The sequence below is a fragment of the Plectropomus leopardus genome, chromosome 10, assembly GCF_026936395.1.
Source record: "Plectropomus leopardus strain MGB_pleo_1.0 chromosome 10, ASM2693639v1, whole genome shotgun sequence".
Taxonomy (NCBI): domain Eukaryota; kingdom Metazoa; phylum Chordata; class Actinopteri; order Perciformes; family Serranidae; genus Plectropomus; species Plectropomus leopardus.
The window spans coordinates 9,189,173-9,215,306 of record NC_142185.1 but is presented as its reverse complement, the minus strand read 5'-3'; the positions used below and the strand labels follow the sequence as shown (position 1 = coordinate 9,215,306).

Here is a 26,134-nt window from a genome sequence, read left to right as displayed (position 1 = left end):
TGCATAGGTGACTATGAGTGCATTTAGGGTGAGGAGAAAGACTTTTCTATACTTATTAAGTTTTTGTTTCAGGTTAGGTCAGACTGAGAGTATTTTGAACAATACGAGGCACTGCTTAGTCTCCCTTCTTTCTATCCCACTGCTGTCAATCCTTCTTGTTTTACTTATTTAAATTTTTGTCAAGCATATGTACACATGTAAAAACCCTGTTAAAACTAGCCGACATGGAAAAGAAAAACATATCTAACATAGAGATGTGCCCACATGTATCTAAATACCTTTCTTTCATTTCTTATTTTTTTTTAAGGGGCTGTATGGGGTACCACAACTGTTCTAGTCAGTGTCTTATTACACATGGTAGATTTCATTCATTTCAGATCCCCAGTTTGGAACAGCAGGCTGGAGTTTTTACACAGAAGCTAAGCAATGTTCTGCTGTGAATGGGGGTCAGCAACAAAACATATTTCATCTGTCAAAACAAAAAATCAATATTAGTGTAAGTGTACAATATATTGAGAGTATTTTAACTGCTTTATCTTTTCAGCAGATGATCCGTTTCAACAAGGAAGCTGTTAATGGCTTTTATCTATGCTTCTGTCACAACCAACAAACTCCATTGAGAAAAACAGTCATTTTTGCACACTGAACACAGGAGCTGCTGGTCCACCGCTTTTTCAAGTTTGTTTGTCTTTTTTTGTGACTTCCTTGAATCCTACCTTATCCTTTTAATCACCAAAGTTACACAGTAACACAAATAAACAAAAACTGATAGAGGCAGCTGTAGACCAGCAGGTCCTGAATTAAGCAATGAAAATAAATAAATTAGTGTTTTTCTTAATGGAGTCTAGCTTTGAAGAGAGCGATATTGCGTTTTTTCATTCCTGTTGGAAATCACCGCCTGACATTAAGGTAAAGCCGTAAAATATTCTAAATAATGATTTTTTTGGTGGGACTTTCTTTAGGTGGCTAAAATGCTTTTTTTGCTGATCCCTCCACAGCAGTAGATTGCTTAGCACCCAAGTCAAACTGCAGCCTGACATTTATTGTTTGTAATACACTGTCAATGGATAAGGACACATTACACCACCACCTCAAAAATGTGTCACTATCTCTTTCAATGAATGTAACTGAGTTGCTTTTAGGCCTACATGGTGTTTGGGAAACCTTTTTACTTCAAAAACCCAACAGCAATCACATTTTCTAAGTTCATTTAAACACTGATTTTTTTGCATCTCATGTTATGTGTGTGTGTTTGTGCACGCCGAGTGATCTGCGTCGTGTGTGTTTGCAGGAGCTATTTTTGAAGTTCAATGTAGAATCCAGGAAGCCAAGTTTTGTTTGATCAGACAACACACCCACACACCTGGCTGCGATAAGGGTCTGTGTTATCAGCTTGTTGTATGGTGTTGACGTCAAAGGCTTAGCTAAGCTTCATGCAGCCATGACACTGATAACAGCAAACGCTACTGAGCCCAAACCACAGTGGCATTAACACACACGCACACAAACACCATTTCATTTTTAGAACGGGGCAGAATCACTGTCGGAGAGAGCAGTGACCAGATTGAAACTGAGCAGAAGAGCACCACATGAACTATGTGGTAAAAATCAATGTATGGACATTAGGTTAGATGGTCAAAGATCAGTGGCGGTGAGCCGGCAGCTTAGCAAACAAAAGCGGGAAACGTGGGCAGCTTTTTGACACTGCTTTTTTGGCCATACAAAAGAGGAGAAAACAAATCCACAAAACTTGTTGCAGGTTACCAGTGCATGGGCATGGGGAGCCTGTTTTGATGGACTGCTTCACGTAAACAATCAAAGATAGTTTGTTTATAAGTATAAAGAGCAGCAAAAAGGTATCATACTCTTATAAATTCTTAAAACTTTTTTCCATGTTGTGTTGTGGCTCAAAATGTTTTAGCTATCTGATGTTTTTTTCTTATCGGACCTAGCATCCAAATATTTACGAATATCAATTTGCTGCCCATGTATAGTGATAGAATGAGGAGCGATACTGTGTCCCAAACAAAATCCAAACTTGTTGTATTGTGCTTTGTTTGATGGCAGTGAGCAAGAACAGTAATATTTTCTTTAGACCAGAACATTTAATCAAGAGCACTTCTGCTTTCCAACAGCTAATGAGTAAGAATGCATGATACAGATTTTTTTAAGCACATACCAAAACCAATAATTTCCTGTTTCTAATGGACAATACCTAGAATCAATAACAGATAACAGATAATTTCACATTTTTGTATTTTAAAAAAAAGTTTAAAGTTTTAATTTGTAGATTATGAATACCTGTGGTGAGAAAACAAAGACTAGGTCTGACTCTTCAAAAAGTTAAGTACATAAAACTTCCCAAACATTGTTTTTCATTGAGCATTTAGTCTAAGAGTTGGAATTAAAAGCTTTGACATAATCTGTCAAAAGCGACATGTCAAGGGGTTATACACAAGTAACAGGAACAGAAAGTTAAGTCCCTCTGCCGCCTGCGTAAATACAAGGAGACAAACTTACTGCTGCGTGTGTACGAGTACTGCGCCGAGGAAAGAGTTGGTGCGAATCACAATCATCACACCGCGACAGGGCTAACTGTAGCATCACACAGCTAGCGTTACAAAATGGTTAACAATCTGTTTTAAAACAGAATCGAGCCTTTCTGGTGTGAGTTTGTTGGGACCATTTCAAGGCTTTGGCTTGGCTGCGAGCCGCTGTTGTTGTTTTAGCCCGTGCTAATTTTCTGAAAAAGTCCTTCAGTGCTGCGTCTAACCTGTTTTACAGCAGCAGGAAGTTTGCCGATCTGGTGGGGAGTCGTACTGTCAGAGAACTGACCCTCTGCACGGTTGTCTAGTCTTCCTCTGTGACAGATATCCACACTGATGGCAACATACTTGACTCTCTTGTCAGCGTCCTGCGCTTGTTATTTTTTCAGAGATAAAGAAGATACTTGAAAGAAAATGGGTTCTGTGGGTACCCATGAATCTCCCCTTACAGACAGGCCCATTTTATGCTCGAACCATTCAGTTTTTGCTGTCAAGACAATTTGGTAAAAATTGCTAAACCTTGTCAATACGGACTTCATAACGGTTTTCTAATGCAAAATAACGAAATTGAAAACGCAATTACAAAATGTGATTAATCATGATTACCTCTTGGAATTCTGCAATTATTCACGATTAAAATCATTAATCATGATTAAAATCATTAATCATTTAAGAGCCCTAATAATAACATAAATTTCCCATTATCAACCTACAATTTATATAAAATATATTGCGCAACCCAACCAAGAAGTTAAATCCACAAAGGCCATTTCATATCCACATCATAACTGCATAACATAAGTTTTTCACCTGTCCATGTTCACCTCATGACAACCAGCACACGACACAATATTTCTGTGTTCACAGACACTAAATGAAGTACATACAGAACAATTTGCCGGGTCTTGGAGCATGTACGGGACTTAATGAGTTGTGCACCTTATATGAAAATAACGTATGACTAAAAGCATGTGTATGAAAGAGTATATGCAGGGCGGTGTGAGGCATAAAGATAAGGCAATGAATGTCTATGTGAAGAGGGCTTGTGCAGTTATTTGCAACAGCCAGCAAAAGAACCAGACAAGGCCATAAGTGAGCATATCCGAGATAAATAGCTCGTGTAGCTATGTGCATCAGAGTCAGCGTGCGCGTGTGCGTTAAATAATGCATGTGGCATAATGATTGCAAGGCATGCTGAAATACACAGTGTGGCAGCCAGGCAGACAGGACTGATGAATAAGTAATGGATGGCGTCCGCCTCGTAATGTACACACGTGCGCACACACACACACACACACACACACACACACACACACACACACACACACACAAACACACACACACACACACGCATGCATCCAAACCATAACCACAAGCTGGTTCATGCTCAGGAGAGAGAAAGAAAATAGCAACTCTTATTTTTGTATCTTCTTCTGCGCATCTTCCCCCTCCTCTCCACAGTGACAGGGGGGGCAGTGGGAGGAGGGATGCTTTTTTCATCCGTCTCCCCTGAGAAGCCAGACCCGACTCCAAATATGTGAGATACTGTGTCGTTTATTATTGATTTAGGTTATTTATAATACACACTCTCTGTGCAACCCCCCTTTACATCTTTCTGTGTCTGCCTCCTGTCTCATTCATTAGTATCTCTGGGATTCTCAAAATACAGATACTAAATCTAGAAAGTATTTCTATCAAAAACAATCACCAAACTCTAAAATAACCCTCTTCCAATACCTTTATTTGTCAAATAAAACCAGATTTACGGGATGCAGTGAATTTCTAATGACAGTCAGAACATGCTCAGAATATGAGAGCCCACGTTTCAGTCCCCTCTTATGTCCTCATTTATTACTGCTATAAAACACAGCCGAAGTGTAAAGAAAGTGTTATCCTGTGCCAAAATCTTGTACTCTCTCCCTCGTGTATTCTGCCACTTCTTTTACTTAGCCAACACATGGCAACAGACTTGAGGTTATTAAAAAATATTTTAAAAGGCTTAACAGATCAGCACAAGTACAGAGTCCTGAGCTATCAGCTGTGTTATCGGTCAGCGTTTTCATCTGTCTTTGGCCTGTTCTTGCACGGCTAACAAATGCTCTCACTTCTTTTAAATATACCCCAAAAAAAAAAAATTACGAGCAGAGCAGACTCATAATTAATAGGTAAAATAGGTTTATTGTCCTATTAAAAGCTGGGCAACATTTAAATAACTTATACTGATTTTTTGTTATTGCTTCTGTACAAGATGCCCCCAATCAGGATTTACAAGCATGAACACCTATAAACACAAGCCCAAAAAAAACATAAGAATATGTACTGTACTGTATCGGTTGAATTTTAAATGACGAAGTGCACAATTCATGTCTGTGCCAGTCTACTGTGAACTGTACATCACCTTTATATGAAAAAGCATGTTTTAGCCATAAACCTGTGACAACAGTACATTATGTCATCCCTAGAAGCAATCTGTTGTCCCACTGGGCCGCAGACTCTTTGTTTATTGGTAAAGTTATATATTATATTAGATATTATGATAAATACAGTGAAACAATTTCCCTGCCAGTAGAGTTGTTGCAACTCTATCACTAGAGCTATCACTTTACAATCTCTGATTCTATTAGACCAATATTTTAGTCTGTGACTCCTTAAAACAAAAGAGACCACTTGTTAGTGTTTGTTTTGGGTTAACTGTATCAGATGATCAGTGTTGGCAATGTTGCAAATAAATGGGAATGATTGTTTTGTGGCAAAAGTGGTTAAACAGACTTTTTAAAGTTGCGGGAGTATTTAAAATAATGATCACCCCATCTGTCTTTTTAAGTCTACAAATAGGGGTCCTGAACTCAGCAAGCACACAGGTGTAGACCAGAACAGCGCTGAGACCCGACAGAGGAAGTGGTGTTGTTGGTTGTGGTTTGAACGTGATCCAATCCTCGGTCTGACCCAAATATAAGACGTGCTCTATTACTGCACCCAGGTGTGCTTTTCATACTGAGATGTGGATAAGTGAAATCAGCAGTGACTAGTGGGACAGTGAATCAAGGTCTGACTTGGTCTGGTAACCAGTAAGTTGTTATCATGCTATTTAGAGAGAGAGGACACTCTACAGGACTTTCTTGTGTTTAACATCCAACCAGGGAGCAAGGTGAACCTTTGTGAGTTATGCATTTTTGTTCACTTGAAATTTCTGTCTATTTACAAACGAAGCAAACCTCGGGGATAATGTGAAAGGTTTACCAACTACACTTATAAACTGTGGGTTGAAAAATGCCATCCATCCATCACTGTCTTAGAAATATAACAAAAGCCAAAGAACGAAAGTATACAGCTACATACATACCCCTGTTTCATACCTGTCTGAAAAGTTATTTGCTGCTTAATGCTACTGTACAAGCCTACATGTGAGCACAAGCACACACACACACACACACACACACACACACACACACACAGGAATTCACACAATCCTCTGATCAAGCATGTTGCCACTCTGATCTAGTTGAGGTAACACGCTAACTTAGGAAGACCTCAAAATATCAAGGTACCAAAACAGCTTCTCAAAACCCAGACGAGCTATGAAGAGGAGATGTGGCTGCCGTGGGGGAGCTCCGTTCATTCATATTTTACACCCCTCTCCTTCCGTCTCAATGGTAATGCCTTCGCAGTCTGTGTCGAGTTTGCAGCAGACAGAGAGCCATTAGCCATGCTAAACTGAACTTATGAGAGATGTCAGCTTGCCACACTGCTGCCTGTGCACTTTAAATCACATGGGTCACACGAATGCCCCTGTGCACTAAAGCTAGACCTACAAACTCTTTATGTACAGTGGAGATGATAGCAACCTGCCTAACCTGCCTTGGAAATATAAAGAGACAAGCCAGCAGTAAAGACAATTGGATATACACAGAGGACAACATCAAAAACAAAGATGAGTGTAGGTATAAGTCATGAGAAAAGATTCATACAGTGAAATAATACTTGGATTTTGGCTTTTATGAAACTGCTTTCATTATGCAAAGCCCTGTGTTTGATGGCATATCTACCTGTGGAGGCTTGTTTATCATGATTATGAGTAATTGAAGAGGAGTCAGTCTATTCTTGAACTTATTTTTCCAGTTATGCAAACGCCCAAGTCTCCTCTCAATTACTTCTTGCACGTCCACCCCACTTAGAAAACTGGTCCGAACGATTGCAGAAAGCAAACCATGGTCTATTTCTTCTTTTAAAAGAGCTTGTGGTAAAACACAGTCTACCACTGGCTGCCATGCTATAGCCATTAGGCTGTAATGAACTCCTCTTCCCGGACAGGGGAGGGCCAACCTCTGGTCATGGTGGTGTTGCTGGCCAGAGGCTAGCAGAACCCCCTTGCGAGCGCAAAGCAAAGGTCTGAACCCTGGAGTGGTCATCCATAATAGATAGCTTCCAGAGAACTCCTCTGGATTCATATGGTCCAGCTATGGCTTTTAAAAGCCTTTACAAAACAGACCTCTGCATTAACAAGCGAGTTTAAGAGGAAGGGAAAGGGCAAATCATGGCCGGAGTTAAATGAGCATCATATCCATCTGTCTATCTTTACATCTGAGCATAAACAGACACACAGTAAATTTACAAACTGTACAACTTAGGGATACTGTGCTTTAAACATATAACCTTTTTGGTTAGCAACTAGTTTCATTTTAGCACTTCACAGAACAGTAATCCTCCCATATAAAATAGAGATGGATATTTGGACTGAAATAAAGATTCACAGCAGTCAGTTAAATCATCTGTTGAGCTTAAGATCATGCTTTCATGGCTTTCTGCGTTCAACTTAGTTGAATTTTGCAACATTTCCCTTTACCTGAGCAGGGAACCAACTCTGTAACTACCTGCACTCCCTGAAGAAATTTTAGCAAATTTTGGGGAAAACAGAAAAGTGGTTACAGAAAGAAGCAGACAGGAGGGAATACAATATATGTCTGAAGTATACGTACAGAATGTCAGAGGCGAAAACAGGTTAATAAAATAAAGATAGAAGCTACAACCTCCTGATCACAGTGTAAAAGTAACCCATCACATCACCTGGGGAACGAGACAATAGACAGTGAAATTAACGATAAACCTTGCTGACATTCAGCCAGCTGTGTGTCATTTCAGTGTTTGCAGATAAACGGTATTTGGCCATTTTCAGAAAATCTGAAATGATTGCATCAAAGTTCATGGAGCACAGCCATGTAGATGTCAGACCCTTGTTGGAGCTAGTCGATGCTGCGCTATAACTGACCAGTCTGCATTTGTGGGCCGGGATTTTGCAAAGGGTCAATTACAAAGCCCCTGGACAGTGTTGACCTTTGCAGGAACTGAGACCCGGGGGAGTCCAGAATGGACAGCACTATCATGTTAGCTGTGTTATCTTATGATTTGGTAGCAACCATGCACACAAGTCATCAATATGTCAACAAACCCCACATTTATTTCCTGAGGACATGCAAATAAATGCTCCTGGGCCATTTTCTGGTGCCACCAGACACATGAAAATTTATTTTCTAAATGCAGAACTGTTTGGTATAATTTTTGCTCATCCTATTATTTTGGGGTTGCTGCCATTGGTCTCTGAATCTGAAAATGTGACAACATTTGGTAACTTGGACTGATTAAAATAGCTAAGCTTTGATAGGTAAATACACAAAGACAAACTCAAAATAATGGAAACATTTTTGTTAAGTATACAAATTCCTTATTTGTCTCTGTCCTTTGTCTTCTCATCTGTACTGTTTCTGAGCAAAACTTGACAATCTTTGTCAAGCGATTTTGTCTTTATTCAAACACAAGCTCAATCTCCAGACATCTAGGTCTTGGAAAGCCGAGCCAGCCAGCCAACAAGGCAAAAACATGCCAGGCCGTATGCAAAATTTATGACATGATAACATGGTAAAATCTTTTTTTCCTCTACAACATCCACATAAACACAAACTCTCTCTCACATAGTCCACCCTGCTCTAGCTGTCAGGATAATGGCACTGATGCAGACAAAGTAGGTTAAGGCATTGCCTGTTCTGCTGGAAGACAAAAACAAGTCTGGCTCTGAGCGCTCTGCCATACTTTGATAGACCCAAAATGTGAAGAGTGTGCATGTGTGTGTATGTGTCTTTAACAGGGTTGACATGAAGGCCACAACCTCAGGCTATGTCTGTAGATATTATTAGGCCCTGGTGCACCGTTTTGTATACCCTGTATAACTTCAATCTCTCTTTCAGGATCAAACCTAATTTCACCTCAGCTCTCAAACGGCTTTAGGTTTGCTTTAGCATGCTTCCTTAAACAACTGTGAAAAAAATTATTTATTTTAAAAAGCTTAAAGTGTGGGCCACAAGTTGAAACATTACAAAATTACCTCAACTTGTCTTCTCAAATTCAGACAACTTAAAATTTGAAGTCAGCCTGAAACTTACCTCTTTATGTTTAAACAAATAGTCTCTTTTTTATTGTTTCAATTCATTGCACCTATTTTGGTGTTCAGCTTCCATTTTATTACAAAAGTGGGTACAATTTTCCTAAACAGTTTGGTGAAACAACAGATTCAAGGAGATTAGATGAAGCAAAGTGAATCAGATTATATTTCAGTTCATCAGAAGTTCAAAAAACATTTGGAAACATCCCTTGGGCAATGACTTTGACATGGCTGTTAGTGTGTGTGTTCATGTGTGTGTGAGCCTGATAGTGGCTGAGCAGAAAAATAAGCAGCTGCCCAACGACTGCTGCCTACACCAAACTGGCGCCAGGCAGGGGAATCCATGCCAGGTCAGGGAGTGCGTGGGGATGGTAGAAGGGCTTTGGGGGCCCATCTGGGGAACTGGCACTGGGGCCCAAAGCCCGTGTGGGCTCCCTGGTGAGCGCGTGTATACAAAACAGGTTGTCTTTCATTAGGAAAAGTGGCAAGTTAAGCAGGTGCTGATTGAGCCTGTCACTGGGACTAAAATGACTGCAAGGTTACAGGGTTTGGGATCTTGAATTACAGCTGATAAAAGGGGAAATAATGTTCATGTTTCATTTAACCTACATTCAAATACAAAAACTTGTTGCACCTTTAAAGCGGACTAAGTGATTTTTTTTCTTTTCTGAATTGAACTAGGATTCAAAATAACTTATGTTTTGACTCACCACAGATTGTACTCTTACTGCGGTAAAGTCTCTCTTCCCCATGAGATTTTAAGCATCAACTGCAGCAAAAGCAAAAGCAAAAGCAAAAAAAAAGTGGGGTTGAGAGATTGTGAACAAAAAAAAGAAGCAGATGACAAGCAGGAGAAAATGAGGTCGCTGCAGATCAAACGGTCAGCCTACCAAATGCCCAAAATCACTGTGTCGGGGCATGTTGCTTTACATTAACAGAGAAAACACACAAATTTACAATGTCGGGATTAAGGTCAAGCATGAAGTCACACATGCACAAACACACACGGCTGCAAAGCCCCCATGTTCCACTGAGCGGGGGGCGGGGGGGCAGCGGGGGTCTGGCCGGCAGACAAGAGTCTCTGAGCGGTCATGGTGACCTACAGACAGGGTGTCCTCTGGAACACACCTCTCTCGCTGTCTCTGGCTTCTCGACACTAATCCTGTCGCCTTTCAATTGCTTTTCCGCTCTCTTTATGTGTATTCCATCTGTTATCTACAAATGCACATTTCATACACCGAATCAGAATAAATGGAGATATAAAGCAAGAGGGAAACAGAAGTGAGAGTGAAATCACAGTTCTGTCTTCTGAAAAGTCGTTGACTGTTGATCACTTCCTATAAATTTACCATGTGGCAACCTCCAGGGCTGAAAAAAATGGCAGTTCTTTTGAACAGCCACTTGAGGCAGGCTCCAAAAGCCTGTAAATCCCCAAAGACCCTCATGCTAAAGTGCCCAATTTTTACAGCAGAAATAAACATGTTTACAGCCTGATACAAAAAACAGTTCTTGTCTCCATAGCTAATTTACCTATTTCTGACAAATGCACAGGGGTGAATTTTCACATAATTCACCCTTTTACATTTTCTTAAGGCTTAAAGTTATGCATATGTGAGGGCGGGCGGCTCTGACTGCTTGGATGTCTGCTGACAGTATCCTCGGCTTCTCAGTCAGATCCTAATTAACCTAATCAACCAATAATATGGTAGAAACTTCAGTAAAGAAGAACTTCACCTCTGAAAATATGATCTTTTTTTAAAAACGGGGCCGTCTATGCTGTAGAAAGACGCAAATGCTTTTGAAATTGGTGCTATATGACCAGAGACAACAAAAAAAAGGGCTGTAGGATTTGCTAAGGCTTAAGAGGTAGAAAATCTACAACTACCAGAATGCACAGCGCCGTACCAGACCAATAAACACTCGCGCTGGTGAGTGACGTAATGCCACGTCGTCATCACATCACAATGGCGGCCAGCTGGTAATAAACAATCTCATATTACAGTAAACAGAATGCTAAAACATGTTCCTGAAAAGATTTGAGTTGAGGGATAGGCAACTTAGTGGCAAAATCTTTGATTAGTGCTGTTTAGTTTTCTTTTCTGGTTCTCTGTTTGCAAAGTGGAGGAAGCAGTATGGTGTCCACTTCCTGTTCCCAAACTCTCAAGATTACAGCCAAACAGTGCACTAAAAAAACACTGTTTCAGAACCAATTTTAGGTGAGAAATCGGCAACATAGTAACATAATTTTGGTTCATATTTGACTAGCAATACACAGTTTTATCTTCTAATGGATTTGGTCTGAGTTTGAGAGGGAGAGGGCGGCGAGTTACTCTCTTGATCCACCTCTACACTCTTTGTGTCTGTGGTCGCAGCATGGATTGCGGGCAACACGACAATACAATGCGAAAGTAGAATCAGCGGTTCGAGCCACAGAGCCAGCCAAAATGGTTTTTAGCGTTGAAGACTTTCCACAAGCATAGCATGAAGTTTATCATACTCAAGTGGTCTTTCCAGTTAACTGACCTCCATTCTTCATGCTATCGTGTCAATATGAACCAGAATTGTTGAAGTCATGTCAAAAAGAAAAAAAAGAAAAGAAATCAAGCTATCCTAAAAGCAACCCTAATTTTTTTTTTAGAAAGATGCACCTAATAAAGTGGACACAGAGTGTATATCCAGCTTAAGATTCAGACTGAATTGTAAAATCAGAGGCCAAGTGTGCACAGAAATAGAATTCACATGCAGAGAAATGAGTGAGGAGACTGGAGTCAAGTGTAAAAGAGTGGCGGGGTGGTGATTTGTGTGTGAGTGTGACAGAGCAATGGAGATGGAGAAGGCGAGAATGAATTTGGCGTCGTCCAAAAATATGTTTCTCTCCACTATTTTTGCGACTTCCTTTCCAGAGTTTTGAAATGGTAATGAGTCTGCTGGTATTTGCATAATGTGCCTTTCCTCATCCCTCTTTTTCTACTCATCCAGGGGCCCTCTTCTCCACAAATTGCTATGTCTCTCTCTTTCACCATCTCCATCTCCCCCCACCCACCATCCATTCATTGCATTTATTTTACCTACACCTCCCTCTCTCTCAGGTTCTTAAGTGCTCATAGATAATTGACAAGTCCACATAAAGATGCGCTGTTCAGTCAGAAAACAGAAGCCAGCCAATAGGTCTGCCACTTCCTGTGCGAACAGCTCTTCATCCTTCTTTACCCAACTTGCTCGCCGCCTCACATTCTGCTAAGCCTTAATATCAGCGCCGTGCAGACACAAAATGGACATGTGCACAAAGCATTAAGGCTAAAAAAAAAAACTAAAAAAGACAACTGTCACGTTTTCTTGACGATTACCAATAGTGCACACCAGGCCCCCCCTGATGAAAGGAGCCATAACAAAGTCCTTCTGTGAGCTACAAAAACCACTTCTGGTCTACATTATCTGTCACTTGTGCTTTGCTCCTCTTTTTTCCCATCCTCCCTCCCAATTTGTCTTCCTCTCTCTACCCCCTCCTCCTCCTTCCTCATCACTTCTCTCACCTTCCCCTCCCTCCTCCTCACTCCCTGCAGTGTCTGTGCTCTGACAGTTATGTGTGAGTGGAGCGTGGGCTGCTGCTAATTTGTGCAGAGTGGGAGAAAGCTGTTTTGGCTTGGGGAGAAAAGAGCCGAGTTTAGGCTTTATGCTGGGATGGACGGACAGACATGGCACACAAACACACATACTTATACACACACACATCAATGCATGTTAGTCTAGTCTTTCATTTTTCTCGCGCTCTCTTTAACGTTACGTGTGCATTCACAGATATAGATGCTGAAACACACGTTCACATCGAGGTGTGGAAGTGATTTTGAAAGGTGATGACTTCTGTTCCTTTTACAGTAGCGACCTCCTCCTGTGCACTATTTAGTCATCCTGCTTAATATGCACCCAAATCTGTCTCCGTCTTCCTCGTCGTCCTCCTCCACCTTCTTTTCCTCCTTCAAATTTCTAAATGACTCATTCACTCTGATTGATTGCCTCATTCCACTTTTTAACCCCAAACTTATCAAAAAGGCACACATACACACACAAGCACACGGACTGGGGACGTTGAGGTCACCAGCGCCGGCTGCCGCTTTTGCCGTCTCATTAGGTTCAGCGTTGAGATGGACTTCACAGCAAAGGACAAACACACAGGAGCCCACAGGAAGTGTTACTGTTGCTCTTGGCACCCAGTTAATTAATTCTAACACATCTCATGAATGTGTTAATAGAGCATTGTACTGTTCTTATTCCAATAAAATGCTGTTGTCCTTTTTTTGGCAGGCATCTCAACAGTTAGTTATTATTAGGGCTGCACCAAACTCTGAATTTTTAAAGTCTAATTTGATTCAGCGGTCCAGTCCTGTGATGTGACTGTAAGTGCACAGCAACCGGTGGATTGAACTGAGCACCTGACCTACTAGACCTCAACCTGGACGCTTGAGCTTCGTGGCACGTGGTGGTAATGTGTCTGCAGTTTCTGCCGGAATTTGAAAGTGCAAAAAATACTCAGAAAAAAAGTGTAATGCCATTTTTCCATATGGTTGGAATTAATTTAATGACATTGACATTTAAACAACAGTGGGCAGAGAACAAATGCTTGGAAGTAATTTAAAAACTTTGTGTTAATTTCCAAAGGAAATAAACAACTACTGAAATACATTCAGAAGACTCAGTTATATACAGTAGTAAAAAATACTTATAATGCAGTATTTGTCTTAACTAAAGTGATTATGAAATCTGTTTTCGAAATGCCAGTTGCATTGACAATGAATTAACAGTTCGTACAGGGGAGAAGGAGCGCGTATGACTGGATTAGGGATGTCAACAGTCAACCGGTAATCAATTAACCACAGGGAATATGTCTGACTGCTTACGCATGTTAGCCTATAGGTTGATTTTACCGCTCTTCATGTTAGTAGTAGTACTCGCACTATGCTGTACCACAGTACCACGACAAAGCTATAAGGTGGTTAGTCAGCACTGTCTGAACTACACAACTCCTGGGTCAAGTGGAGGATAGCTAGCATTGTCATTAATTCAGAGATTACCGCCTGTGACGCCATCCCAACGAATTTAGGGTTGCTGCGGAAACATGGTGCCCACCGTCTCACCACCAGAGACTGAGTCTGTCTTTGTTATACGAAGTTAAGTTTCAGTTTTACATCTTGCCTCACTCGCCCACACATTCTTTTGCTCTCTCACTCTGCACTAAGGGACTTAGTTAAATGACTTGTAAATGTCAATATCATTAAGTTAATATCTCTCTTTATTAGAGATGCCTAATCACCAAAAGCAGGTGTTTAAGCAGCATTCAACCCAGATCTACATGGGGTACAAGTGTGTAAATGTACAAGCTTTTTGTCATAATAAAATGCTGGTAGTAAAATGCTCTTCTATCTGTGCTTCAAAGCTTTCAGGAAGAATTTAAAGGTGACTATTGAACCCAGTCTAAAAAAAACAACAAAAACACTGTTATCAGTTTCAGTATTCATGACTTTTTTTCTACATTTCTGAAAAGCTGACCCCAAAAAGGTTAAGCTCAAATATAATGTGACATTAAAAGACTCCAAATCAGATATAATTCCACACGTCCTGCAAAAGAGTATATGTGTGTATATGTCTGCGTGCAGTTACATGTGTCACTACTGAAGGGAAGCGAAACATGCTATTACCAGGCTAAAGCTCCTGGTCCTGGCAACCATATCAGTGACATCACTGCTGCATCAGCATTTCCTACCCGCCACATGGGACAAACATACCGCTTGTGGGCTGATGACATGCTGATGTGGCGTGATCATCCCACGTTCCTGTCAACAAGAGCGTGAAGTCCCAACAAAATGTCTCGTTTCACGTGCACTTTCTCGTACACGCACGTGTGGTGCAAATTCTAAAAGGAGCCGGCCACTGAATAATACATCGCCGTGTACTAAAAACAATGTGCGACGTCAGCTGGTGGAAAAGATTATACGCTCAGGAGTAAATGATAAGTTTCCTCGTAAACAGACACTGACAGAGTGTATTCTTGAGCCATACATTAGCCAGCTAAGGCAACCGCGATATATCACCAAATCCCCAATTTGAGCATTGATGTTCTGTAATGACCCATTGTGCATCACACAACAGTAAGCCCAAAGACGTGACTGCATCAATCACTCAGCAATAAGTGAGCGTATCTCTGAGCGCTTTGAGCAGGGAAGCACCAGAGTTTAGTGCTGGTATAAATACCTGACAGAAACGAGGAAAACTGTTCTAATCTGTTTTTTTCTGCTTTGACACAGTCCAAATGAAATTCACAGACAGACAGACACACTTATATTTCCTACCAAAATGGTTCAGTGAAGCTGGTTTAAGGAGTTCCACAGGCTGCTCGTTGCTGGTCAAGCCACCTGTCAGAGAAAAGGAAAAGAAAGCTTAAATGTGATGCTTAACAGATGAATAGATTCAAATCATTAACATCTGTCCCTCAAAGAGAAATATGGACAACTGGACATGGATATGGAGAAACCAATAGAATGAAAAGAATTAAGAAACGAGAGAAAACAGACCATTAACAGAGAGAATAAAGCAGATGTGTTCAATAATATGACATCTTTTCAACACAATCGGACATTGAAAGCAAGAAACAGCCAACAGTGGAGTGCTCACATATTAAAAGCCAGTTTTCCCAACAAATCCAACCAGGGGGGCTCATTTTAAAATAATTCTCAATTATGTCTTGAGAATGCAGTATTGATTCACAGAGTGGATGCAAACACCCTAAAACATGCTTAAAGCTGAGAGTCAGCACCTCACAGTTGTCCTTTTCATTTCAAATCCAATGTGATGGAGTGCAGCCAACACAATGAAAAATACATCAGTATCCTGATACTGAAATGCACACACACACCAGACTATTATTAGGCTGCTGATTTGAACTGAAGGAAGTCGCTTATATACATTTGAGAGCGTTTCCCAGGAGACCATCATTTGGACGTTTTTTTTGTAACACTACCGGGCAACAGACAGTCATTGAACCACCTTTCTCCTGCCCTCTGGTCTTTAGTTCAATCTCTTTTGTTGAAAGAGTCTGCACTTATACAAACTTGTTGCCACATTTCTGCTCCCACCTGCACAAAGTGATGTAATCGCTCAGCCTACATCCGTTTATCCTTAAGATTGGCAGCTGGTGCGGATGGTGGGGTCACTAATCCTGCAATTATCACCACTTTCACGAAGCAGACTTTCTTCCAGTCACGTATTTCAAACTGCCTATACTCGGTGGGTGTCAGCGCAGACACAGCAGGCTGCATTCAGAGTTCAGATAAGAATGTGTGCTAGACAAGCAAATATTGTTTAAAGCCTGAAACAGATAAACAACTTTCTCAAAGACTGCAACGCTTTTAAAACAAAAGTGACTGCAAGCAGTGCAATCATCAGAAATCTCCATCGCCATCATCCCTGAACCAGTAGAGACAGACACGGGGAAAGAAAACTTAATAGTGCGGTAGATAGGAAAATGTGAGGGGAGACCATGTGCTGTGTCACACATGAACGAGCAGCAGCACATGACATACCCACAACACTATGAATTTTGTTTTTCTGGGTTGCTAGGCGCTATTTTCAGCCCTAGCAGACTGCTCCATGATTAATACATGACGGAGGGAGGGGCTGAATTAAATATTCATATCTTACACACAAACACATCAAATCCATATCCTTGAATTTTATATTCTAGGCAAATACCGTGCCCTTTGTTTCCTTAAGAAAAGTAAATGCTAACACATAAAATAAATCCTTATCTGCAAACAGAAAGGGAAGACAGACACTTTTTCTAGAGGAAAAGAAAGGTTTAGTGATGATAGAGTAATGCATGAAAGCTCAATACTTGTGCGTGTTTGTGTGTGTGTGTGTGTGTGTGTGTGTGTGTGTGTGTGTGTGTGTGTGTGGGTGTGTGTGTGTGTGTGTGTGTGTGTGTGTGTCGGTAGGGTGGCAGTGGCAGATGGCAGAAAGGCGACACCAGAGCGTGATAGGAGAGAGACAGGCCAAGCAATCACACACACACACACACACACACACACACACACACACACACACACACACACACACAAAGGGAGAGTTGAAAGTGTAAGTGAGTGTTTTGCATCTTCCCTCCATTGCACTAGATAATGGCCCCCACCCCTATTTTTTTCATTTTGCTCTTTGGCTCTGTTAATATCCTTCGCAAGGATGTTTATAATACAGAAAATAACAGACGAAGAAAGACACAGAAAACAGAGTTGCAGAAGGGCATGCATATGTGTAGGTGTGAGTGTTTGATGTGTATATTTATCCATATGTTTATCTCATGGAAGCCAGTCGGGTTTATAGGTTGTTCACCCGTGCCTGAGCAGAGTATGACCTCTGACGCTTGGGGAGGAAGTCAGTTCAAGAGATCTCTGCCTCACGAACAGTGACGAGAGAAAATCTCCATGGAAACCACAACAAACAAACATGGACAGAGGAGAGTGAGCTCTTGTACCGGGAATGAACTCGTTTTGCAATTAATACTACACCCAAATAGTCTTTATGTCTTATAATCTAACAGAAGGCTGTGCTATATCTGCTTGTTACAGCACATACGCGCAGACTAGCTGCCACTATTGTTGTTAATATATTTTCTTGCTTACAAGGCAGCAACTAGATGCTGAATGGTCTCTGGTGAACAATCAGAGTAGTCCAGTTGAGAACCAAATATATGAATGGTGTGAATATAACATGGTGACTCTATTTTAATGAGTTCAATGCAACAACAACAAAACAGCAGCAGGAGCAACAAATTCTGTCGGTTTCTCTTCATTAATTTGAGCCATTGCTTGTCAATTATAGGGAGTGTGCGGACAGCATGAGTTCACATCAGTCCACCTTTCACATGTTTATTTGAATCTTGTGGATGAGCAGCATTCATACTGATGCAGAGCTTTGTTTAAGGGTTTTAGATGTGAAAAGTTTTTTGGTTTTTTTTGGATACCATTGTAAATTTGAGTTTTGAAGTGTTGGTCAACCAAAACAAGAAATGTGAAGATGTCATCTTGTTGTCTGAGAAATTAGCCCGATATTGGCTTTACCATGACAGAATCAGCCAATATGCTGATTTCTGTCGATATCATATACCTTTTTTTAATTGACAGAGTGAACATGTACAAAGCATCAACAGTTAGAGACTTGATGACCACTAAAATTAGGTGAATTAATGTGGATATATTAATATCTATATCAGTTATCAGCCAAATGAGTTTTTATATATCAGCATATTAAATATCTGCAAAAAATCCAATATCGTGCATCACTACCGAAAATGTCATGCTTTACATGCACAACATACTGCAGGTAGCACATACTACAGTTATTATATACTACATAATGCATGTACAACATACTACATGTAATGCTTATTGAAGGTACCGTGCACTGTGTACAACATACTGCATGTGCCACATTGTAAGAAATAATAATGGACACATCTATGCAAAAGAAATCCGCTTCAAACAATTTCAAAAATGGCATAAAAACGTCATAGTATAGTATGTTGTCAAAAATGTCATCAAAAAATAATATCATAGTTTATCGTACAAAATAGCATCAAAAGTCATAATAAAGTATGTAGCCCAAAACAGCATTACAACATCATATGATAGTGTTTCGTCCAAAATGGATTTTAAAAAAATAGTATAGTATGTCCCGCCACCACAGGCTCATCCCTCTCAGTCCCAAATAATATTGTGTGAGATTAGTTTTGCAGGTAATAAACCAAAGCAACAAATCTACATTTTTTTATCTTGCGATGTCATCTGGGAACCATTAATGTCTTTAGAAAATTCAATAGTGGTTCATCGAGTAGTTGAGATTTTGGTGTGGACAGACATGGTGGACTGTCTGACTGACGCTGCCATCCCTTGAGCCATGCTGCCATCATTGATAAAATTCCATGTTTGGTTAAACATTTGGATACATCTGGTTAACTATTACGGTAAAAGCATATTATCACTATTCTGGTTTTCCCGCCTCACTTCTGATTTAGTGCAAACATCTTATCTATATGTCACGTTTTGTATCACCAATGTTTCACACTATTAGAGACAAGCGCTTGTTGTGCATCATAATGTATGATATGATATTATGTAAGAAAATAATGTCCTGCAGGGGGTTATTGCTGTGCGGAGGTGTGTATAGCACAGCACAATGGAGGACACCGTTACTCTGCAAGTCATATGGACACTGACGGATACTTTAATGTGTTGACCCATGTGACCTGTGCCATATGCAAGCCCCTCAGCAACAGTTAAGCATACTCTCCCCAGTGACATGTAGGAAGCACACATACATATGGCCTGTAAGAACACATTTAAACAGAGAAAAAGTATGCTTTCGAGCCAAGGCAGGAAAGTGATTTGCTCTTTTTACATGTGTCATATCCCATTTGTAAAAGCCTAAATGTGTCGACAGACTTCCGTGTGGATAGACATACGTGATCACCACATGGAAAAGGAAGAGATGGAGTGCCAAGTTACCGTTGTCTGGCAAGAAGACAAGTTGGCTCAGAGGCTAGCAGGAAGCAGGAGTGCCTGCTTCAGTGGATACACACCCGGTGTACAATAGAGAGGAGAGCCCTTCCATGATGCAAGTAAAAGACACACAGAGCATGCATGACGATCATAAAAACTTGTACACAATTGCTCAGTGTTGTTGAATGAATATACACACACCCTTCCTCCTGAAATTGGAGACTATGAAGTTGCCAAGTCACATTGTTCACAGCCACCTTTACCTCCATCTGACTTACAATCACCACAACCGTGTGCCAGCAGAGCCAACCTGTCTGGTCCAGTAAAACTCAGTCTGGTGTATTCTAAGCCCTCGATATCAGCTTCAGAGCTCCGCCACCCTCCACTCTGCCAACTATGCCATCCTGTCTGCTGAGGCTCCACCAAAATTGCCCTTCTGCTACAACCAAACTCGGAGCCAGTCTGAGAGTGTGCCAGCCGCACCAACCTGTCACCGTCACTCCAAAACCACAAGATAACCTGCTGCCAAGCCAACATATGAGGGGATTCTTTCCAAAACGACATATCCATCATGTGTTTGAAAGCTAAATTAACTACTTTTTACATGGTAATATGCAAGTTTGCTTCTTGGTTGTAATTGGATGCTTTCTCCCAACATGGCAGATTCCTCATGGAGACTTTCTTCTATGTCATACTTTTGAAATAATTCGTTTACATGATGATGGCTGTTCATAAAAAAATAAAAGAATAATAAAAAAAAAACTCAAGGACTCATGAGTTGGAAAAGAAGTCAGCCAAACTTCATTCCAGTAAAGGAGTTTATTCTGCATGCCCTTGAACATCCTAACAACACTGGTTGGTGCCAGGCTGTAAAATATGTCCTGCTGCCTTGTTAACAGCAGCAAGTCAGGCTTCTACAAACACTGCCACATCACCAGGAATCCACACGAGAACTTAAAGAATGGATAACCTTGTTAGAACATCATTTTCATTGCAGACTAAGTTGCTAGAATCTATGTATTTTTATGTACCATCATTTTCATGGTTTGCCCACAAGTATCTGCAGGTATTAGTTTACTGCAGATCTATTGTATCTGTGTGTATTTTTGGCAATAAGAAACAAGAAATTGTTTGACCAATATGACAAACTAGGTTTGAGGTAATTTAGAAACAGTGATGCCATAGCTTGTCCACTTGGCAATAATTAATACTATAACTATAAAATCTTTTGATTAGAGTTTTGATTAGACAAAGAAAAGTTAAAAGCTTCTAGATTACTGTTTATATTATGTTTTTATGTAAATAAATAAAAATACCATTGGCGTGTATATTGTTAGCAGTTTTTTACTTAACATCCAAAATATCATTATCAGCCTTTAAAACTCAGCATTGGTCAAGTTAAACTACAAATAAAAAAGCGCCTTACAAAAAAAGAACAACTTAAGCAACAAAACCTCAGCTAACCTAAGCTCATAAAGAAGCATACCTCCTGGTTTGTAATATGAATGAAACACATCACAGCAGGTCAGACTTTTTTTAGTACTTTAGAAGTTAATTTAAGTCTGTGTGCAGGATTAAACCCATGTATAGCTTCTTACCGCCGCCTTGCTGAAAACCACTTGTTGGTGTTGCGGCCATGTTTACCAACTACTCAGCACTTCCTCTGGGCATTTTAAATCTACAAGACAAACCACAGCCTTTGACTTTGTTTTTACTGCTGGGCCTTTTGGGTTTGTGTGCCTGTGTGTACTGATGCACATTTGTGGACGACTCAGGAGGTAAGAAGAGGACAAGGAAACACAGTTTAGGTGTTTAGGTGCTTTGTGTGTATCTAGTCAAACCAGTCCACTCACAATCCAGCACCATTTTCGTACTGTTATTAACCAGAATTAACATATTAGAAGTACCAGTAAAATTTTGTTTTTAACTGATTTACCTACAAATGTGAAAAAAAAACTTATGTTAGATGTGACAATTTATCGCGGTATAGATTTTAGGTCAGATGGTCCAGTCCTTCAATCCATCACTCTCAATGAGCCTCACACACACAATAACTGTTCAGAAAGAGAGGCCATGTGGTCTGGCAGCAGGCAGGCAACACGGAGTAAGTCCATGGGGAGACAGGAGATCCCCGAGATACCTAAGAAGAGTGCCGTGTGTGTGTGTGTGTGTGTGTGTGTGTGTGTGTGTGTGTGTGTGTGTGTGTGTGTGTGTGTGTGTGTGTGTGTGTGTGTGTGTGTGTGCGCGGCATTACTCGGTTGAAAGTATACTAAAGGGAACAGAGACATCTGTAGAGCAGTGGAGGGGTCACTGGGTAGAGAGAAGGGCCATTCTGTTTGTAAGAGCATTACACATGTGGACATCACATGGTGGAAACCACTTACTGCTTACGCAATAGGTCACAAATATTGTAATGTATGCAAAGGCTACAACACATTAATATCTCTCAGGCAAAGTAGTGTCTGTGTGTGCTCCAGGCAAGAGGACACTACTTGTTTGGAATCTGAGCACATCTGCAAAGAATCTGTCTCCGTTAGATTTTACTCTTAAAAACAAAACCACCTGCATCATGGATATTCCACGGAGTTACAGCTCAAGTGATCCCTCAGCCAAGAAAAACAAAAGTTGACACTAACATTTAATGTAAGAGCAATCAGACGTCATGTTTGCCAAGGGGTTACAGAGTGTGATAAATCAACTGACAAACTCCTGTGAAGACCAATCAGCAAACTCTCAAAACTGTAATATCCTCAGCATCTGTGTTTGTTTGGACCATGAGCCAAAACAGTGATTACTTGTTGTGGATGTTTTCAGACTTTTTTTTTTAAGGCATTTGTTGGCTTTGTTGACCTTGAGAGTGATAGAAAACACTGAGTAAAAAGCTCAAAGGATGACATGTTCACAAAAATTCCAGGCAAGATCTCAAATCTGGATATCTAAAGCCTCGTTTCCACAAAGTAGTTCAGTTCAGTTCAGTATACACTAGAACCAATACTTTCCCATTTCCATTGTAAGAGGTTGTGGATGGTACCAAAAGAACTCTTCCTCAACTTCCTTGCCGCTGCCATTTTTTTTCACCCCTCTGTTGGGGATATCTTGCACACTGATCCAGTACTAAAAGGTGGAGCTAGAAATACTGCAGTCCACTGACTGGTCAATCGAGAACCGTCGCTCTTGCTCAGAGCTGAGTTGTGGCCGGGTTTGAAACTTATGTAACCACTGTCAAGTTTATTAGTGAAGTATAATTATAATATGAAATATAATATGCTGCCTTGTCATCTTTTCAAGTTAACCGTTAGCAGCAATGGACTGAGAAAAAAAAGTATTTAGTTCACTGTGCCGACTGCCTGCATTTTTTAAGGTGGGTTGTATGTTACTCTGCATGAAACATGAATCAGTCAACACACTTTAAATTTCAGTGAGACAACTCTGACCATTGTATTTGTTTTCATTGTCTCTCTCAATAAAAAAAAGAATTTCAACCAGATTAACTGCATTTTCCGTTTCCTCAATTGAAAAAACTTGGTTGAGCATTGTCCTGATATGCCGAAACCCCTGCTTTTGCCTTACAAAGACTCACTAAATCCCTTTATTTTAAAATATGGTATCGAGAGTGACTCTCACTCTATCATGTTTTTTTTGTTCTAAAAACGAGGAAATACAGCAAGAGCTGGACGGAGCCCTGAGTGACAACAACCCTGCTGAAATTTTAGAATACTGTTTGCAGAGGAAACGCTAAATCTAGGGTCTGGGTACATGTTGGTATGGGTTACTTTTGTTTCTAACCTAAAGTTTTTTTTTTGGTTGAAATGCAGCTTGAGCATGAACTCTAGCCTATAAACAACCAAACACCTGAGGAAATCTGAACTTCTTTTTCATATCATACAAATACAAAACAGACCAAACAGCCTTGATACCCCCACTTTAAAATGCAGGACTGAGGCCACCATGTTCTCAACGCAGGTTCATAAATCCCTCTCACACTTGTTCGCTGGGATTCTACAAGGATTCTGTTGTCACTTTATCCTACACTTCACTCACTGAGTTGTACTTTGCAGGAAAAAAACACTGAATAGAGACTGGACATGACAAGTTACATCACCTCTCTGTAAACCACTGCATTTAATTACACCTTCTGTGTCTGTTTTCACAAGAGCTGTGTTCAACGTGTGTGTCGATACCTGGAATATGGGTGTGATTCCCAACATGCCCAGTCATGTAGACTCTTGTTAAGTGTGTGTTGCAGCCACCATCTTTGAGGATCACAGTGTGCGTGCATGTGTTTGAGGCCTGTGATTAGTGTGTGTCCCTCTCTGGGCTAAATGTGTGTACATGTGTGGATGACAGCATGTCCATGCTTCTTTGAGGTTGAGTTGTAATGGGGATTCATTTCAGAAGTATTACTTCATTTTATTTGGGTTTATTTAAAGCTGCACAAGTTCATTTCTGGCCACTAAGAGGCAGAAAAAGCATGAAACTAGCTAACAGACCAATGCATCCTCATACAACGGTATGTATAATGTCCTACGGAAATGCACAAACAACAGCGCAAATGATATGCTATGAATCAACACCCCACGAAAGACATTATGTCCTTAACATCCAAAAGCGCCGGACAAAGACAGGCAGGAGAGCCGGCATCAGGGTGAGGCTGACCTGACTTAGACCGAGAGCTGCTCCTCTACAAAGCCTTCTTCTTGCTAATGTCCAGTCTCAGGACAATAGATGAGATGTGACTGAGGCTCACTCAGCAATCGGAAATCTGGCACTGCTCTGCGCACATCTTCCAGAGACATGGTTAACCCCTAACATCCTAGATCAAGCTGTTGCACTGGATGAACTGACCTTGTTGGGAGCTGAAAGGACACAAAACTCGTGAATGATGCCATCAGCAACAACCGCATTGAACTTTTCATAGTAGCTGCTGATTCTAATCAACATATCCTTCAACTCCAAAGATGTGGCAGGATCAACGACAAATGCAATTTTTGTTTTAAATCTACCTTCTTCCTTCTAATGTTAAATTAGTAATGTATAGGTTTTGGCAGGTAAAGTGAATAAAAAAAAACATGGTGAGTACCTTAAAATGGCTCAATGTTTGATCAAAGTTCACATGGTTCAAAACACCTGTCTCCTAAGGAAAGTCCTGTGTATTTTTTTTCTTTTTTGAAATATAATTAACGTAACAAGAAATGTAACATGGCTCAGGTTAGGGAAAAAAATGGTGAGGATGTACCTTAAAAATCAATACGCTGTTTATCGGTCTCCTGAGGAAAGTCATGTGTCTTGTGACCAATCCACCACCCCAACCTCCCTCCTAAATGGATCATCTGTGAACATTTCCTTTAATACTCCAGTGAGTGCATTAGTCACATGGTCACAGCGTTCCAAAATATGTGGGTTATGCATGAATTCATAGCTCATGATTACATGGATATGTACTAATTTAGGTATATGACTTTTCATCGGAAAATGTGTGAACAGTGCATGAGAACATCTTCTATAAAGTTGTTCTGTTTATGCCCTTGACTTTAGTCTAGTCTCCACTAACCTCTGAGAGACATACAGTATTACAGCATTTTGGCCATGCTACAGCTCGATGCTGGACAGGTGTTGTACATTTTTGTGTTTATAGGTCCCCCAGATGGAAATGGCGGCTTCTGTTAGCAGCTGAGACTCAACTGAAACTCAACTGTACTTTGAAGGTGTTACAAAACTGATACAACAAGTTAAAAAGAAGCTGAAAAGCTCAGCAGAGTTGCAAACCTGGTGTTAAGTCTTTCATTTTGGAACCAAAAGCAAACACTTTCCCATTATGTGTTCATTCGATTCATTGTCAGTTACATTAAAAGCTGTTAAAGCCATTCTCACTCCAGTTAAAAAAATAAAACCACAATTAGACTTTACCCGAGATCTTTTAAGCTCAGTACAGTATATGCAATCGACTGGAACTCACTGGGCAGATTGTGATCTGCTAAGCAAAAGAAGAGCTGAGAAAATTCGGATTAAATCAAGGGGGTAGATTTTCGAAACTTTGAAAAGTCCTCAAGATAAATTAGATTAGATTTCCATTTGAGACAGTGAAAACAAATGGATAGCAGGCCTGTTAAAGAACACAGGCTTGCTTATGCACACATGCACACAGAGATTGTAAGAGGACGTGGTCAACTTCACAAGTCCACCAACAAATCCATCCAACACTGCGGTTACTTTTGGCAATAAAGCAACAGCAATAAAGACTATGTTATGTTGTACAAATCATTATTTCCCCTGGGAGGAAAAGCAAACACTTGTCCAATAACTGCTGGCAGCCTGTGATCAAAACGTAACTTAAACTTGACAGAAAAAGCAGGAGAGTCAGAGACATGGAAAGAAAAAGCAAGCAATTTTTAGAGCATTTGAAACAAAAAGGTGCAGTAACAGCACACGGAGACACAGGGGAAGACAGAAATAACATAAATATAGTAAGCAGGAGACCAGACGGGGTTGTCCCAGTGTCCCACAGCCTCAGGTGCTTTTGGCAGGAGTACGGGGTTATGGGGTGGAGTCAGGGGTAGAGTGACACACTTCACATCAACAGCACTGAGTGGCCCGAGGCTGACACTTAAACTGTA

At 40.6% G+C, this 26,134-nt stretch overlaps 1 protein-coding gene across 3 annotated transcripts in view; it reads right to left on the bottom strand.

The window, feature by feature from the left end:
* hdac4 (histone deacetylase 4) overlaps positions 1 to 26,134 on the bottom strand; it is a 162,778-nt gene that overhangs the window by 88,369 nt on the left and 48,275 nt on the right. For all 3 annotated transcript variants that reach the window (XR_015777610.1, XM_088083005.1, XM_042494096.2), the window contains one exon: positions 15,324 to 15,386. Coding sequence is in view for 2 of the 3 variants with exons in the window: in XM_088083005.1 (XP_087939131.1) it covers positions 15,324 to 15,386 (63 nt within the window). In the remaining variant the exon portion in view is untranslated. The remainder of the gene's footprint in view (positions 1 to 15,323; positions 15,387 to 26,134) is intronic.